Raw genomic sequence first — 18,095 nt, forward strand, 5'->3', positions numbered from 1 at the left:
TCCAACAGGGCTTCTCTTATGTTCTTATGTGACACAGAGTGTTGGACTGGATGGCTCACTGGCCTGATCCAACACGGCTTCTCTTATGTTCTTATGTGACACAGAGTGTTGGACTGGATGGGCCACTGGCCAGATCCAACAGGGCTTCTCTTATGTTCTTATGTGACACAGAGTGTTGGCCTGGATGGCCCACTGGCCTGATCCAACATGGCTTCTTTTATGTTCTTATGTGACACAGAGTGTTGGACTGGATGGGCCACTGGCCTGATCCAACAGGGCTTCTCTTATGTTCTTATGTGACACAGAGTGTTGGCCTGGATGGCCCACTGGCCTGATCCAACAGGGCTTCTCTTATGTTCTTATGTGACACAGAGTGTTGGACTGGATGGGCCACTGGCCTGATCCAACAGGGCTTCTCTTATGTTCTTATGTGACACAGAGTGTTGGACTGGATGGGCCACTGGCCTGATCCAACAGGGCTTCTCTTATGTTCTTATGTGACACAGAGTGTTGGACTGGATGGGCCACTGGCCTGATCCAACAGGGCTTCTCTTATGTTCCTATGTGACACAGAGTGTTGGACTGGATGGCCCACTGGCCTGATCCAACAGGGCTTCTCTTATGTTCTTATGTGACACAGAGTGTTGGACTGGATGGGCCACTGGCCTGATCCAACAGGGCTTCTCTTATGTTCTTATGTGACACAGAGTGTTGGCCTGGATGGCCCACTGGCCTGATCCAACATGGCTTCTTTTATGTTCTTATGTGACACAGAGTGTTGGACTGGATGGCCACTGGCCTGATCCAACAGGGCTTCTCTTATGTTCTTATGTGACACTGAGTGTTGGACTGGATGGGCCACTGGCCTGATCCAACAGGGCTTCTCTTATGTTCTTATGTGACACAGAGTGTTGGCCTGGATGGGCCACTGGCCTGATCCAACAGGGCTTCTCTTATGTTCTTATGTGACACAGAGTGTTGGCCTGGATGGCCCACTGGCCTGATCCAACATGGCTTCTTTTATGTTCTTATGTGACACAGAGTGTTGGACTGGATGGCTCACTGGCCTGATCCAACACGGCTTCTCTTATGTTCTTATGTGACACAGAGTGTTGGACTGGATGGGCCACTGGCCAGATCCAACAGGGCTTCTCTTATGTTCTTATGTGACACAGAGTGTTGGCCTGGATGGCCCACTGGCCTGATCCAACATGGCTTCTTTTATGTTCTTATGTGACACAGAGTGTTGGACTGGATGGGCCACTGGCCTGATCCAACAGGGCTTCTCTTATGTTCTTATGTGACACAGAGTGTTGGCCTGGATGGCCCACTGGCCTGATCCAACAGGGCTTCTCTTATGTTCTTATGTGACACAGAGTGTTGGACTGGATGGGCCACTGGCCTGATCCAACAGGGCTTCTCTTATGTTCTTATGTGACACAGAGTGTTGGACTGGATGGGCCACTGGCCTGATCCAACAGGGCTTCTCTTATGTTCTTATGTGACACAGAGTGTTGGACTGGATGGGCCACTGGCCTGATCCAACAGGGCTTCTCTTATGTTCCTATGTGACACAGAGTGTTGGACTGGATGGCCCACTGGCCTGATCCAACAGGGCTTCTCTTATGTTCTTATGTGACACAGAGTGTTGGACTGGATGGGCCACTGGCCTGATCCAACAGGGCTTCTCTTATGTTCTTATGTGACACAGAGTGTTGGCCTGGATGGCCCACTGGCCTGATCCAACATGGCTTCTTTTATGTTCTTATGTGACACAGAGTGTTGGACTGGATGGCCACTGGCCTGATCCAACAGGGCTTCTCTTATGTTCTTATGTGACACTGAGTGTTGGACTGGATGGGCCACTGGCCTGATCCAACAGGGCTTCTCTTATGTTCTTATGTGACACAGAGTGTTGGCCTGGATGGGCCACTGGCCTGATCCAACAGGGCTTCTCTTATGTTCTTATGTGACACAGAGTGTTGGCCTGGATGGCCCACTGGCCTGATCCAACATGGCTTCTTTTATGTTCTTATGTGACACAGAGTGTTGGACTGGATGGCCACTGGCCTGATCCAACAGGGCTTCTCTTATGTTCTTATGTGACACTGAGTGTTGGCCTGATGGGCCATTGGCCTGATCCAACAGGGCTTCTCTTATGTTCTTATGTGACACAGAGTGTTGGACTGGATGGGCCACTGGCCTGATCCAACAGGGCTTCTCTTATGTTCTTATGTGACACAGAGTGTTGGACTGGATGGGCCACTGGCCTGATCCAACAGGGCTTCTCTTATGTTCCTATGTGACACAGAGTGTTGGACTGGATGGCCCACTGGCCTGATCCAACAGGGCTTCTCTTATGTTCTTATGTGACACAGAGTGTTGGACTGGATGGGCCACTGGCCTGATCCAACAGGGCTTCTCTTATGTTCTTATGTGACACAGAGTGCTGGCCTGGATGGCCCACTGGCCTGATCCAACATGGCTTCTTTTATGTTCTTATGTGACACAGAGTGTTGGACTGGATGGCCACTGGCCTGATCCAACAGGGCTTCTCTTATGTTCTTATGTGACACTGAGTGTTGGCCTGATGGGCCATTGGCCTGATCCACATGGCTTCTCTTATGTTCTTATGTGACACAGACTCTCTTTCCACACTCTGAGCATTCAAAAGGCTTCTCCCCTGTGCGGGCTCTCTGATGTAGTTGAAGATGGCACTCTAACTGAATCTCTTTACAAATTCTGAACATTCAGAAGATTTCTCCCCTGTGTGCGTTCTCTGATGCTTTCGAAAATGGCCACTGTAACGGAATCTCTTTCCACACTCTGAGCATTCAAAAGGTTTCTCCCCTGTGTGGGTTCTGTGATGCAGATTTAGAGTGCCACTGTGACTGAATCTCTTTCCACACTCTGAGCATGCAAAAGGTTTCTCCCCTGAGTGGGTTCTCTGATGCGGCTGAAGATGGCTACTCTGACTGAATTTCTTTCCACACTCTGAGCATTCAAAAGGTTTCTCCCCTGTGTGGGTTCTTAGATGGTGTCGAAGACTGCCACGGTCATTGAATTTCTTTCCACATTCTGAGCATTCAAAAGGCTTCTCCCCTGTGTGGGTTCTCTGATGCAGTTGAAGATGGCCACTCCGACTGAATCTCTTTCCACACTCTGAACATTCAAAAGGTTTCTCCCCTGTGTGGGTTCTTAGATGGTGTCGAAAATTGCCATGGTCACTGAATTTCTTTCCACACTCTGAGCATTCAAAAGGTTTCTCCCCTGTGTGAGTTCTTTGATGCTGCTGAAGAAGGCCACTCTGACTGAATCTCTTTCCACACTCTGAGCATTCAAAAGGTTTCTCCCCTGTGTGAGTTCTTTGATGTTGCTGAAGATTACCACTCTGACTGAATCTCTTCCCACACTCTGAACATTCAAAAGGTTTCTCCCCTGTGTGGGTTCTTAGATGGTGTCGAAGATTGCCACGGTCACTGAATTTCTTTCCACACTCTGAGCATTCAAAGGGTTTCTCCCCTGTGTGGGTTCTTTGATGCAGCTGAAGAGTGCCTCTGTGACTGAATCTCTTTCCACACTCTGAGCATTCAAAAGGTTTCTCCACTGTGTGGGTTCTTTGATGCAGTTGAAGAGTGCCTCTGTGACTGAATCTCTTTCCACACTCTGAGCATTCAAAAGGTTTCTCCCCTGTGTGGGTTCTCTGGTGCAGTTGAAGATTGCCACTCTGACTGAATCTCTTCCCACAGTCTGAACATTCAAAAGGTTTCTCCCCTGTGTGAGTTCTTTGATGCTGCTGAAGACGGTCACTCCGACAGAATCTCTTCCCACACTCTGAGCATTCAAAAGGTTTCTCCCCTGTGTGGGTTCTTTGATGCAGCTGAAGAGTGCCTCTGTGACTGAATCTCTTTCCACACTCTGAGCATTCAAAAGGTTTCTCCACTGTGTGGGTTCTTTGATGCAGTTGAAGAGTGCCTCTGTGACTGAATCTCTTTCCACACTCTGAGCATTCAAAAGGTTTCTCCCCTGTGTGGGTTCTCTGATGCAGTCGAAGATTGCCACTCTGACTGAATCTCTTCCCACACTCTGAGCATTCAAAAGGTTTCTCCCCTGTGTGGGTTCTTTGGTGCCGTTTAAGAGTGCTACTGTGACTGAATCTCTTTCCACACTCAGAGCATTCAGAAGGTTTCTTGCCTTTGTGTACTCTTTGGTGCACAAGGAGCTGTGATCTATTTTTGAAGTACTTTCTATACTGATTGGATGTAGATGCCTTAATTATTCTCTGCTTTGGAAAATATACATTAATCTCTTTCCTCTTCTCAACCTTACAGCTGCCTTCCTTTCTTTTAGGTCTGCTTCGATATCTTTTGTTTTCTTTCAAGTCTTGATCTTGATCTGGCAAATGCTGGAGAAGTTCCCCACCCTCCTCGTTTCTCTGATCATCCTCTGCAAGAATAAAGAGAGAGCTCCCATTAACACCTGGGAGGGCAGATAATGTCCAAAAACTTGTTTGTGACTGACGGCTCTTCAGTCTGTTCTAGCTTCCCTGATCTTAACCTCCTCCCACCTTTCCCCAGAATGTCTAGTATTTAAGGATACCTCATCCCCTCAAGAGCCACGGCTGAGCTTGTCATGCCAATTAACACGCCAACTCTAGACTCATTTCGGCTGTCAGCCAACACCAGCGTTTCAGCAGAGGGCTCTGTTGTCTGATTCTGTTCAGCAGTCCCTCAGTCCACCTCTGTGATGTTATTCAAATAAGGTTTATTTAAATGATGAGCATGTTCACAGCAATGACTGGTTTTGCTAAAACTGACCTCTTCCAGACAAACTATATCCTTCTAAATCCCAGTTCCATGAAGGCCTCCCTTTCTGCCTCCTTACCCAGCAGGCTGCATGATTGTACCAAACCAGATGTTGTTCAGAACTGAATCAAAAAAACTCTCATGGCTACTCCTTGCCTGTTCCCTTGACAGAACCGTGAAGGATACTCACTCTCAGCCAGCTGAGTTGGGAAGGAAATATGTCCTTGGGATCCCATTGAGAAACTCTCCAGCCTTTCTTCAGATGTGAAACCATTGTCTTTCTCCACAAAAGTCTCTCTTATTCCTTCTTCTTTGACGGGGGAAGGGAGGGAGGGAGAGAGAGAGCATTCTTTTATGTGGATGGGAAGAAATTCAATAGTACAAATTCTACTGGAAGGATGGACCCACAGTCAAGATCATAGCCTACAATCTCAGCACAGGGTTTACGTGAATTTTGTCGCCTGGTCTGACCTGCAGGTGTTCATGATTTGACTCTCTCTGTCACTAACATCCTTATTATTTTCAGGGCCAGACTCAAGACTGTGGTAATTGGTTAATTGTGAGACCCTTTGTGTATCCCACTGTGTAACTAGGAGGGAGGGGGGGATTGGGAGTGTTCTAACATCCTCTGGATAATTCCATCAGGGAGGATCCTGATTGGATTTCTTGGATCACCTGACTCTGCAGGGGCAGAAAGTATAAAACTAGTAGAGACCAGAGAGAAGCCATGCAAGCTTTATGATGCTATTCTAGTATGCTTTGATATTTTCTTGCTTCACTGTGATGAAATTCTTTTGTAGAATGCCTTAGGCTACAGATGGAATACTTATGCTGTAACAAGAAGTACTATCTAATACCAGGTATTTCATGTATAAGACAGAACAGTGAGCTTTTCATGGTTTTCTGTTCCTGAGCTGTAGAAATTGCATTCTTTAGTAATGTCTTGTTTTCAAATCCTTCATCAGTCTTTCTATATTATAAAAGGGTCTGCCTTACCAGTGTGAATCCACTGAACTGGGTGATGTTCAGGTGCCAAGACTGGGGACCCAGGCTTTGGGTCTTGACAACATCATTTCCAAATCACAGTTAAATGGGATGTTTGTAATTCTATCGAAAGCAATGAGTGTGTTGTAAATGTTATGAAAAGAGAAATCAGGAACTCGCCCCTTCCAGAGTCTTTCTGAGCATCCCAGTTCTGGGCCACCCTGAGCTCAGTATGAAGTCCTCAGGGGAGGAGGACTCCTCAGGAGAAGGGGAGTCACGCATGGCTGGCCCTGAGTCAGCAGAAGCAGGAAAGAGGCTGATGAGCTGCAGGCTGACCAAGACTCACCACCACCAGCTGATCCAGAGCCACCACCCAGCCCTGATGCAGCAGGTGAGGCTCAAGTGATTAAGAAAGGACTTGGGAATCTTCAGTCTGGAGAAGAGGAGGTTGAGGGGAGACATGATTGCTCTCTTTAAGTATTTCAAGGGCTGTCACTTAGAGGAAGGTGGGGAGCAGTTCCTCTTGGCAGCAGAAGAGAGGACTCGTAATAATGGGTTCAAATGAAGGGTAGGAATGTACCTGCTGGATATAAGGGGAAACTTTTTTACAGTAAGAGTTGTTCAACAGTGGAACTGGCTACCTAGGGAGGTGGTGAACGCCCCATCAGTGGCAGTCTTTAAGCAGTGGCTGGACAAACACTTGTTAGGCATGCTTTAGACTGATCCTGCATTGAACAAGGGCTGTTCACTGTTTGGCCCCTTCCAGCTCCATGATCCTACAATGGTGAGGGGTCTGGAGACCAAGGCCTATGAGGAAGGCTGAAGGATCTGGCTATGTTTAGTCTAGAGAGGAGATGACTAAGTGATATAATAGCTATTGTCAAGTATGTGAAGGGGTGTCATAGAGGATAGTGAATAATTGTTTTCTGCGGCCCCGGAAGGTAGGACCCAAACCAGTGGGTTGAAATTAAATCAGAAGAGTTTCCACTCAAAATTAGGAAGAACTTCCTGACAAGAGCAGTTCTACAGTGGAACAGGCTTCCTTGGGAAGTGGTGGGCTCTCCTTGTTTGAAGGTTTTTAAACAGAAGCTAAGATAGCCATCTGACAGCAATGCTGGTTCTGTGAACTTGGGCAGATCACGAGGAGGGCAGGAAGGGCTGCATCAGCGGCTGGTTCTCATAGCTTTCTTGCCCGTCAAGAAAATATTTGCCACTCTGGGATCAGGCAGAATTTTTTTCACCAGGCCACTTTGCCAGCAATTCTGGAGGGCCCCCTCCCATCTTCCGGGGGTGGGGCAGGTGGCAGTGGGGGTGGTGAAGAGGTATATGTGAATCTCCTGCATTGTGCAGGAGGCTGGACTACATGTCCCTGGAGGTTCCTTCCAACTCTATTTTTTAATTTTTTAAAATTTACTTTGGATTTATATCCCACCCTCTCCGCAAGCAGACTCAGGGCAGCTAACAATCAACTAGAAATTAATACTAAAATCATTAAACTTAGACAATATTGAAATCATTTAAAACAACATTGTGGTGCTATTCAGAAGAAATTAGATAGGTGGGAGCAGAACTTTCTTCAGCAGGCAATCTAGTTCTTTCATTGCGACTTTTAGCTGACAGTGGTACTTCTTGTGGTCTCCAATTCCTCACAGCTGGTGTCCCTCAGCCTCTGTTGAAGTGGCAGCCCTCTCCCATCAAGACATTATAGGCCAAATGAATTCTGTTTTGCAGGCCCTGCGGAAATGGGAAAGATCCTGCAGGGCCCTTATGGCCTCCGGGCGGGTGTTCCACCTCACCGGCACTACCACCGAGAAGGCCCCGGCCCTTGTAGAGTTCAGTCTGGTCTGGGGATGGAGAGGAGATTTTGAACTCCCGAACACAATGCTCCCTGGGGAACATATAGGGAAAAGCGGTCCCATAGACAAACAGGCCCCCGACAATATAGAAGAAGATATTGGATTTATATCCCGCCCTCCACTTCGAAGAGTCTCAGAGCAGCTCACAATCTCCTTTCCTTTCCTCCCCCACAACAGACCCCCTGTGAGAAAGATGAAGATATTGGATCTATATCCCGCCCTCCACTCCGAAGAGTCTCAGAGCGGCTCACAATCTCCTTTCCCTTCCTCCCCCACAACAGACACCCTGTGAGGTAGATGAAGATATTGGATCTATATCCCGCCCTCCACTCCGAAGAGTCTCAGAGCGGCTCACAATCTCCTTTCCCTTCCTCCCCCACAACAGACACCCTGTGAGGTAGATGAAGATATTGGATTTATATCCCGCCCTCCACTCCGAAGAGTCTCAGAGCGGCTCACAATCTCCTTTCCATTCCTCCCCCACAACAGACCCCCTGTGAGGTAGATGAAGATATTGGATTTATATCCCGCCCTCCACTCCGAAGAGTCTCAGAGCGGCTCACAATCTCCTTTCCTTTCCTCCCCCACAACAGACCCCCTGTGAGGAAAATGAAGATATTGGATCTATATCCCGCCCTCCACTCCGAAGAGTCTCAGAGCGGCTCACAATCTCCTTTCCCTTCGCCCCCCACAACAGACACCCTGTGAGGTAGATGAAGATACTGGATTTATATCCCGCCCTCCACTCCGAAGAATCTCAGAGCGGCTCACAATCTCCTTTACCTTCCTCCCCCACAACAGACATCCTGTGAGGTGGTTGGGGCTGGAGAGGGCTCTCACAGCAGCTGCCCTTTCAAGGACAACCTCTGCCAGAGCTATGGCTGACCCAAGGCCATTTCAGCAGGTGCAAGTGGAGGAGTGGGGAATCAAACCCGGTTCTCCCAGATAAGAGTCCGCACACTTAACCACTACACCAAACTGGCTCTCCAGTATAGGGCTTAAAAGGTCAATATCAGCACCTTGAAACAGATTTGGAATCTGATAGGCAGCCAGTGCGGTTCTTTCAGCAGTGGTTGAATGTGCTCCTGTTGAGGAAGCCCCATTAACAACCACGCTGTAGCATTTTGCACTAGCTGCAATTTCTGGATCAGAGTCAATGGCAGCCCCATATCAAGGGCATTACAGTAGTCTATTCTTGAGGTTACTGTGGCCATGGATCACCATTGCTAAGTTGCTACGCTCCAAAAAAAGGGGCCAACTGCCGTACCAGCTGCAGATGGAAGAAGGTGGATTTGATAGTGGCTGCAACCTGGGCCTCCATAGTCAGAGAGGACTCCAGGAGCACTACCGGGCTCTTGACCTTCAGGGCCGGTATCAACGGTACCCCGTCAAAAGCCGGCAAAGGGATCTCCCTTCCCGGGCCACTGAGACTTCAGTTGACTCAGCTTGAGCCAAGATATACCAAGGCTTGTAATGCTAGGTCCAGATTGCCTTGGATGCAGATTCTAAGACCAGTCCACCAGGCTCACCTGCACCCTTTGAGTATCTGAGGCAGAAGCTAAGATGGGAGCTGCAAGCAAGGAGGCAGAGTGCACGTCTCCCGGCCCACTGCAAACTCCTTCCTGACGAAAGTGCACTGCAGCAGGACTCCCAAGCTGCTGGCTGCTAACAAGGGCTTGTTAGGAAGGGCCTATAAAACCTACTGCTGGGAGCCTGCATGTTATGGAAGCGACAAGTTATTCTGCTAAACTCTGCAACCACAACTCCTCATCGAGCATTCTTTGTGCGACCTTGGATTGGCTTTGGAGTTTGACTTTGTGACTCTCTACCTTGTGGATGACCCTTGGACCTCCAGGCTACACTCTCTGGCTTTACCTTCTGGAAATGACCCTTTGGTTTGTGCACTTTCAGTTTGTGGACTTCTGGGATAGAACTCTGGACTTTGTGTGAGCACCTAAGTGCATCTGGCTAGCTGGCTTGTGCCTGCTACACAATAGTCGCTCATCCTCACCTTTGCCTCTGGCCAGGACACCTTCTCTGGCTCGGGTGATGGCCACAACACTGGTCTCAGCTGCCCCTCGGCAAGTACCTGGAGAGGCCTCAGAATGATGCATTGCTGTTCAACAGTTTGATTCATGCATCATCCCAGGGGGAGCAATTCACACCTCTGGCACTTGTGGGAGATCCTCCTTACCCAGAGAGATGACGCTCAGATAGTTCTCCCGCATGACTTCCCTGTAGAGAGTTTTCTGGCCCGGATCCAGCAGGTCCCATTCTGCTGGGGTGAAACAGACAGACACGTCCTCAAAGGCAAAGGGGCACTGGAAGAAAAAGCAGATGCCTCATCAGAGATGATGCCAGGCAGAGACTGCACTCTGGAAGGGAGCAGTCTGGGATGGAACAGGGTGTATGTCTTGGCATAGGTCAAAGTAGTGGTATTCAGAGCCTCTCTCACCTGGACCACTGTAGAAACTACAGGAGCAAAAACACCCCTGGTAAAGTGGTAAGGAACCCAGGCTGTCCCCTGCTCATTTCCCCTACCTGGACTGGAGGTAAAGCAGCTGTTTTTACACCTCTGGAATGACTCAACAGCATCTCTCCACTGCCTGCCAGAAAGAGAAACGAGGAAGGGTGTTTGTTGTGACTTCCTGTTCCATTTACTTCTTTGTTCTTCGCTTCACACTCTCCCTTCCCAGGAGTTGGAAGCCTTGCCCTGTGTGTTTAAACTAATCACTCTCTGTCAGCCTAACCTCCTGCATAGGATTGTTGTAAGGATAAAACCCCCAAACACTGTCAATGCAATGACATCATGCAAATGTGACATCATCATGCTAGGGACATCATAGGGGGATGCACCGGCTTGAGGGCAACACTGTATGGTGAAATTGCCCTCAAACCATAGAGTTTTGCCCTCCAACTGGAGCGTCCCCAATTGATGTGGTGATGTCACTTTGCGTGATGTCATTGTGTTGAGGGCTCAGTTGTCTGGGGGCGGGAGAAGCCCCCAAAATCGGAGGTTTCCCCCCTTGGACTGGCTAAAAAATATTTGATTACTTGGATCAGGACAATTAGGGGATTCAGTGCTGTGTGTTACATGAAAAAGTACTGAATTCTTTTCCTGACCTGAACTCTCCACCCACAACATTCAGGGAGTGCCCCAAGTGTAAACAGGCAGAATGAGACCTTACCCCAAGAGAGGGCATTTTGGGCACCCTCCTGGGCCTGCGCCCTCGGCCCTTCCTCCAAGGAACCTTGTTCTGCCTCAGGGAATGGAGCTTCTCTCTCCAAGGATGGTCCCCACATCTGAAAGAGCAGCGAGTGAGAAGGGGAAGAGATGGAGCAACGGATCCTGCCCCACTCCCAGACTCTGCACTCTTCCATCAGCAGACCCAGTGAGACATCTGGAGAGAGAGAAGAAATTCTCTAGCAGAGGAGGCTGCTGAAGGAGGCTGTTAAATCTCCCATTCGAATGATTAACACCTGGGCAAATATCTCTCAGGGAAACTTTAGAATAAGGTCTGATATCCTTGCTTGACTTGGACACAGCTGGAGGAAACCCCCTCACCTGCTCTGCCTGCCTCTTCTCCTCGGCCTGACTCAGGAGGAAGCCTTCGGCCAAGGCCACTGCCTGGGAACTGGTCTCCGGCCCACATTCCCTGACCCAGCGCTGCATTTCCTGGGGCAGGAGGGCTAGGAACCTCTCCAGGATCACCAGGTCCACCATCTGCTTCTTGGAGTTCCTCTCTGGCTTCAGCCAGTGGCTGCAGAGTCGATGGAGCCGGCTGCAAACCTCTCGGGGCCCACCAGCCTCATGGTACTGGAACTGCTGGAAGTGTTGGCCATGCACCTCTGAGATCTCTGTGACCTGGGAACGTGTCTCTGGCATGGGGCTTTCCCAGCCTTCACCACCACTCCCAGCTTGGGTGGGAGGGGGGCCTTTGCTTGCTGTCTTGCCAGCTGCAGCTCCTTCTGGGTCATGCTCTTCCATCCTCCCCTTTTCTTGGGTCACCTCCGACTGGGTCAAGATGCCTTTCGTCACTTGACTGTAAAGAGATACAGAGACAGTCACATGTCACAAGGAAAGCGAATGAGAATTGCCCTGGTAGAAGCATTTACGCAATGGAATCTGCTGGACTTCCAAAAAATATGGAGATATGACTCCTTTCTTTCTGACATAGATGAATTAAAGATGGATGATGAATTAAGCCAACAAGAGATTGTACTAGACTGGTGGACGAAGTTACAAATCAAATCTAGATTTGCAAAAGATGAAATGATAGGCTTTGCCAAAGATCAATCACCTTTCGATAAGATAGTATTTGGACCAGAAACTAACTAATTTTATAATTTTCTCTTAATGGTAAAGATGCAAGATGAGATATTCAAAGATTGCATAAATAAGTGGGCCCAAAACTTGGGACATAATATAGACTTAGAAGCCTGGGAGAAAGTGTGGAAATGTAATATAAAAATGACCAGATCAATGAACTTAAAAGAAAATATCTGTAAAAGGTTTTATAGATATCACTTAACTCCAGACAAATTAGCAAAAATGTACCAAAATATGTCAAATGTGTTGAAAATGCAAGAATACAACTGGAACTTTTTACCATGTATGGCGGATATGTGACAGAACCAAATCTTATTGGAAGATGGTACACAATCTACTACAGAAGATCTTGAAAGTCAGATTTCAACCAGAGTTGTTTTATTAAACATACTACTGTTTATTTAAGAGTATAGAGTATGTTTAAGATCATAAAGAGGGTCAACCCAAAATAAATTCCGCCACAACTACCAGAAGATCATTCCAGACAGACTAAAGTGTTCTTAATATACGCAGTGACTGCAGCCAGAATAATCGATGCCAAATACTGGAAACTACACGAAATACCAAGAAAAGTCTAAGCTTTTAGACTTTGCAGAGCTAGACATACTATCTGCCAGACTGAGAGATGCCAATCTCTGTGAAACTAAGAAAATATGGAAACCACTATATAACTGGTTACGTTATAATAAATAAACTTCCAAAATAAAATAAGGTAATTTATTATAACTATTGCTGTGTAAAATTATATTCTTGTCTTAGTAGGAGCTTTAAGAGATGTTAATTATTGTCTTACTGAATGATAAGAGGTATTTGCAGAGAATATTATAAGATGACTGATACTGATGATGATACAAAATGAACAATGTATAAGTAGAAACACTACAAAATTTTAATTCATGTACCCTAGCCTTTTCCCTTTCCTTCCATTTCCCTTCCCCATTCCCTTTCACCTGAAAATTCAATAAATCTATTAAAACACCAGAATTGCCCTGGTAGATCAAAACTAAAGTGCTCCCTGTGGTTTGGAGACCCGGTTTAGTATAATATTGCTAAATGACATACCAAGCTGTTTTAGATATGCCTGCTTTGTTCTTTCGAAAAGTTAACTGTCTCTGCTGGGCTCTTTAAGGATGTTACAAGCTTAGCCTCTCATTACATTGGTTCAATCTGTCTGAGGGGCTAATTCTTAAGGGAAACTGGAGCCTCAAAAGGACCAGGGGGACTGGTGACCCTTTAACCATTGTCTGTTTCTCTTCAACAGACCTGAAGGGTTAGGCAAAAGTACCTGTTTCAAAAGCCACGGGGGTCCCCCTTTGCACTGTGGGGTTCACTTGGTTAGATCTCCAGTAAACATGTCTTTTGGGGAGGCTGAAAACCAGCTCCTCATGGCTCTCAACTAGAAGGAAACTCTCAGTGCAGTTGCAGGACTAGCTATCATGATAAATGTAACCACAGGGGCTCAGTTAATTACTCTCAACATTCCACAATTAAGAAAGCTACATTTGCACATCAATCTCCAATTTCGATATATGTATTTGCTTCTCTATGTTCCCCCCCCCAGAATTAAATCAAACAAATGGAGAACACGTAAACAAAGTTAATTCTTCCTGTTTGGTCCTTGCATCTATTAAGCATCTGTATTACGTTGTATGCTGATTTGCTGCTCAGTGGCAAAGGGGTATAACTAGCTGCAAGCCACTGCTCTGGTTTGGGGTTCAAACCAGGCAGGGCCCAGAACAGCCCCTCTCTTCACCTTCCCAAGCCCCCTCCCCCCCCGTCCACACAGCAGGGTGGGCATTGACAGGTGACCCATCCAGCCTAAAGTGTCAGAAGGACGAAGGCAGATTGAAGCTTCTGTTAAACAAGGTGGGAATAAAACAACAGAAAGAGGAGAGGAAAATCACCGCTTGGGAGGAGACGATTTTCAGAGCCCGAACAGAGGGATGTTGAGGAGGTCCCAGGAACTGTGAATAGGTGTCTGGAGGCATTTTTGGGATGGATGAAGGCTCACCCACAGACACAATCCCCTGTTTGCTGTTACTGGCTCTTCTCCCTGGTGTTGGTGTTACGTGCATTCATTTGCTTTCCCTGGATTTTAATGAATTATTTTGTGTCTATACGTACATCGCTTTGAATGCAGTTTTAATGTTAAAATGTTTTAACAGTTTGACGTTTGCCACCTTGGAGACACTATCAGGTTGGAAAGATGGCCTAGAAAGGTTTGAAACAAACAAATGAATAAATAGAGCCAGTTTGGTGTAGTGGTTCAGAAGAAGATATTGGATTTCTATCCCGCCCTCCACTCCAAAGTGTCTCAGAGCGGCTCACAATCTCCTTTCCCTTCCTCCCCCCCACAACAGACACCCTGTGAGGTGGGTCAGGCTGAGAGAGCTTTTGCAGCAGCTGCCCTTTCAAGGACAACCTCTGCCAGAGTTATGGCTGACCTAACACCATTCCAGCAGGTGCAAGTGGAGGAGTGGGGAATCAAACCCCGTTCTCCCAGATAAGCGCACTTAACCACTACACCAAACTGGCCTCTTATCTGGGAGAACCAGGTTTGACTCCCTACTCCTCCACTTACAGCTGTTGAAATGGCCTTGGGGCAGCCAGAGCTCTCTTATCTGGGAGAACCAGGTTTGATTCCCCCCCTCCTCCACTTGCAGCTGCTGGCATGGCCTTGAGTCCAGGGCTGGCTCACCCAATAAGCAAACTAGGCTGTTGTCTAGGGCGCCGAGAGGTAGGGGCAGCAAATTGGGCTCTCCCCCTCCCCCCCCAGTGCCCCAGGCAAGTGCTTAGTTTGCCTCTCCCCCCCCCCCCCCGCCACTGCTGCTGCTAGTCCCCTCCGGCCCACCACCACCCCTCCTGGTGCTCTGTTTGCCCACTGCCACCACTATGGCAGTGGTGCGCCCCTCACTCCCTTCCCCCTTAACAAAACGCGCAGGCTGCGAAGCTGGCAGAGTTTACTTTTAGCTGCAGCGAGCAGGGGAAGGGAGCGAGCGGAGTACTGTCGCCGTGGCGGGGGCAGGCGAGCAGAGCACTGCAGTGGGGGGGGGGTGGAATGCTGCGCCAGGGGGGGTGCCTGCCTAGGGCGCTACTCGCCCTAGAGCCACCCCTGTTTGGGCCAGTGATAGCTATCTCAGAGTTGTCTTTGAAAGGTCAGCTGCTGTAAGAGCTCTTTCAGCCCCACCCACCTCACAGGGTGTCTGTTGTGGGGGAGGAAGGGAAAGGGGATTGTAGGCCACTCTGAGACTTTGTCCTTGAAAGGGCAGCTTCTGGGAAAGCGCTCTCAGCCCCACCCACCTCACAGGGTGTCTGTTGTGGGGGAGGAAGGGAAAGGAGATTGTGAGCCGCTCTGAGATTCAGAGGACAGGGCAGTATATAAATCCAGTATCTTCTTCTTAAATAGATTCTAATCGTCTCTCCCTCAGCCTTCCTTCTGCTGAACTTTTCATAAATAGATTTTTGTTTTGTTTTCAAAAAGGAAAAGGAAAGGTCCCCTGTGCAAGCACCAGACGTTTCCGACTCTGGGGTGACGTTGCTCTCACAACGTTTTCACGGCAGACTTTTTTATCGGGTGCTTTGCCATTGCCTTCCCCAGTCCTCTACACTCCCCCCCCCCCTCCAGCAAGCTGGGGACACATTTTACCCACCTCGGAAGGATGGAAGGCTGAGTTAACCTTCAGCCGGCTATCTGAACCAGCTTCCGCCGGGATCGAACTCGGGTCGTGAGCAGAGGGCTGTTTTAGATAAGGATGAAGATTATGATAAATGCGTTCTCGAGGGTTTCCAGCTGCAGGCTGGGAAATACCTGGACATTTCGAGGGTGGAGCCTGGTCTTCAGGGGGGAGGATGCTGCGGGGTCCGCCTTTCAAAGCAGCCATTTTCTCCTGGTGACCTGGGCGAGGTTGCCTTGAGTTCACTTATCCCAGGAGACTCCAAGCCTCACCTGGAAGTTCCAAATCAAAGACAAAAGAACAACAGGAGTGACTGAGCAGGAGCCAGCCACGCACAACAAAACCCCAGCTCAGGGGACCCCCACCCCTCCACCTCCCAGGCCTGCTCTGCACCCAGGGGAGCTGCAATGCAGGGGGTTCAAGGCACGGAAGAGGCGAGGCGGCAGTGAAACCCCAGCTCTTTATTAGGAGCAGCATGAGGCAGGCTGGAGCACTGGGCCAAGGGGGCCAAGGATCAGGGTTCCCGCTGGCAAGCACGCTATTGGGTCATTCAAGCCAGCAAGGGTCCCGTGATGGGAGCAGGGCAGCAGGGATTCGGGTCCCAATGAGCCTGGCAGGAGGACCGCCCATTTCAGTCCTCCATTGAGTTCACACACCCAACAGGAACCCTTCTGAGAATGATGAGTCTGCGTATAGGAGGGAAGTTCATCAGCTGTCCCCCTGGAGTAAAGCAAATAACCTTATTTTTAATGTAAATAAGACGAAGGAAATTATAGTGGATTATAGGAAGAGTAGTCTGGACATTCAGCCGTTGTTTATTGATGGTGTTATGGTAGAACAGGTGACAGAATGGAAGTTTCTGGGAATTACCATGAAACAGGATCTAACACGGGGAGCAAATACTTTAGCGCTAGAGAAAAAGGCCCAGCAACGACTATACTACTTAAGACTCTTAAGATCACAAGAACTGTCAGGGAGTCTGCTGGTTGCCTTTTATCGTAGTTCCATTGAGAGCATTTTATCTTATTGCCTCCTCGTGTGGTTTGGGAGCTGCACGGAAGCAGAGAGAAGGGTGCGCCAAAGAGTGGTGGTGAGAGCACAGAAGATTTGTGGATGTTCTCTCCCCTCATTGGTGGATCTGTATGATATGGGATGTAAAAGGAAGATACAAATGATCTTAAGGGACCCTTCACATCCGGGCCACTTGCTATTTGAGATCTTACCGTCAGGTAGGCGATCTAGAGTGTTGAAGGCTAAGACAAATAGATTCAAGGGCAGCTTCTATCCAAGTGCCGTGGTTAGGCTAAATGCAGGGTTATGAATGGTTATTTGTTTTTAGATGCATTTAAATGGTCTATGTATATGTCCTTTTGTGGGTGTTGATGCTTTGGTATGTTTGTGGAAGAGCACCTCATTTCATTGCTCTCATTTCTTTTTTGAGAACAATGACAATCTATCTATCTATCTATCTATCTATCTATCTATCTATCTATCTATCTATCTATCTATCTATCTATCTATCTATCTATCTATCTATCTATCTATCTATCTATCTATCTATCTATCTATCTATCTTCTGGAGACTGTGTCCCCGGAAGCCGGATTTGGAAGCCAGTTTGGAAGCCTTAAAGGCTTCTGGAGGGCAGGACTCAGGGAAGGGGGGGGGTCCCCTTAAAGGCTTCTGGAGGGCAGGACTCAGGGATGGGGGGGTCCCCTTAAAGGCTTCTGGAGGGCAGGACTCAGGGAAGGGGGGTCCCCTTAAAGGCTTCCGGAGGGCAGGACTCAGGGAAGGGGGGCAGGCCTTAAAGGCTTCTGGAGGGCAGGACTCAGGGAAGGGGGGGTCCCCTTAAAGACTTCTGGAGGGCAGGACTCAGGGAAGGGGGGGGGCTTAAAGGCTTCCGGAGGGCAGAACTCAGGGAAAGGGGGTGTCCGTACTCCCTCCTTGCCAGCAGCACCCCGGGGGCTCCAGCCGCGCCTCCATTCCTAGCGGCTACAGCAATTGCCCCCCCCCCAGAAGCCGTCGTCGGGGGAGGTGGGAGGGCTGCTTCCCAGTCTTGGAAGGAGAGGCTCACTCTGGCTCTGCAGGTTGAAGAAGCCCCGGGGCCTCGCCCGCCGCCTCCTGCTGCTGCTGCCGGGAGCTCTTGGGGGACGGGGGGAAGGCGGGGGGGGGGGGTCGTGCCTGCTGCTGGGCCTCTGCCGGGCTCCTCCCCTCTTCTCCCTTGGGTGCTGCAAGGCCCCCCCCCCTTCCCTGGCCGCCTGGCTCCTGCTGGCGCCCGGGGAGAGGCTGCTGCTTTTGCAACCGGCGGGGGGGGGGGGGGGGCGTGCAGGCGGCTGCTGCTTCTTTCCTTCGGCCCCTCCTGCCCCAACACTGCGGGCTGCAGGACGGCAGAGGGGACACCTCTTCCCGGCGGGGTCCCGTTGCAAAGGCCAGGCCCGGACATGCACG

The 18,095-nt window shown here is 49.1% G+C and overlaps 1 protein-coding gene across 1 annotated transcript in view; it reads right to left on the reverse strand.

The window, feature by feature from the left end:
- Positions 1-2,719: 2,719 nt before the first annotated feature.
- The window catches only part of LOC132574430 (zinc finger protein 709-like), a 39,712-nt gene continuing 24,336 nt past the window's right edge, over positions 2,720-18,095 (reverse strand). The window contains exons 5-10 of the mRNA XM_060242785.1: positions 11,450-11,688; positions 10,101-10,117; positions 9,840-9,966; positions 9,657-9,734; positions 7,586-7,633; positions 2,720-4,446 (exon numbers count right to left, since the gene is read on the reverse strand). Coding sequence (XP_060098768.1) covers positions 2,720-4,446; positions 7,586-7,633; positions 9,657-9,734; positions 9,840-9,966; positions 10,101-10,117; positions 11,450-11,688 — 2,236 coding nt within the window. The remainder of the gene's footprint in view (positions 4,447-7,585; positions 7,634-9,656; positions 9,735-9,839; positions 9,967-10,100; positions 10,118-11,449; positions 11,689-18,095) is intronic.

Source organism: Heteronotia binoei, chromosome 6, assembly GCF_032191835.1.
Source record: "Heteronotia binoei isolate CCM8104 ecotype False Entrance Well chromosome 6, APGP_CSIRO_Hbin_v1, whole genome shotgun sequence".
Taxonomy (NCBI): Eukaryota; Metazoa; Chordata; class Lepidosauria; order Squamata; family Gekkonidae; genus Heteronotia; species Heteronotia binoei.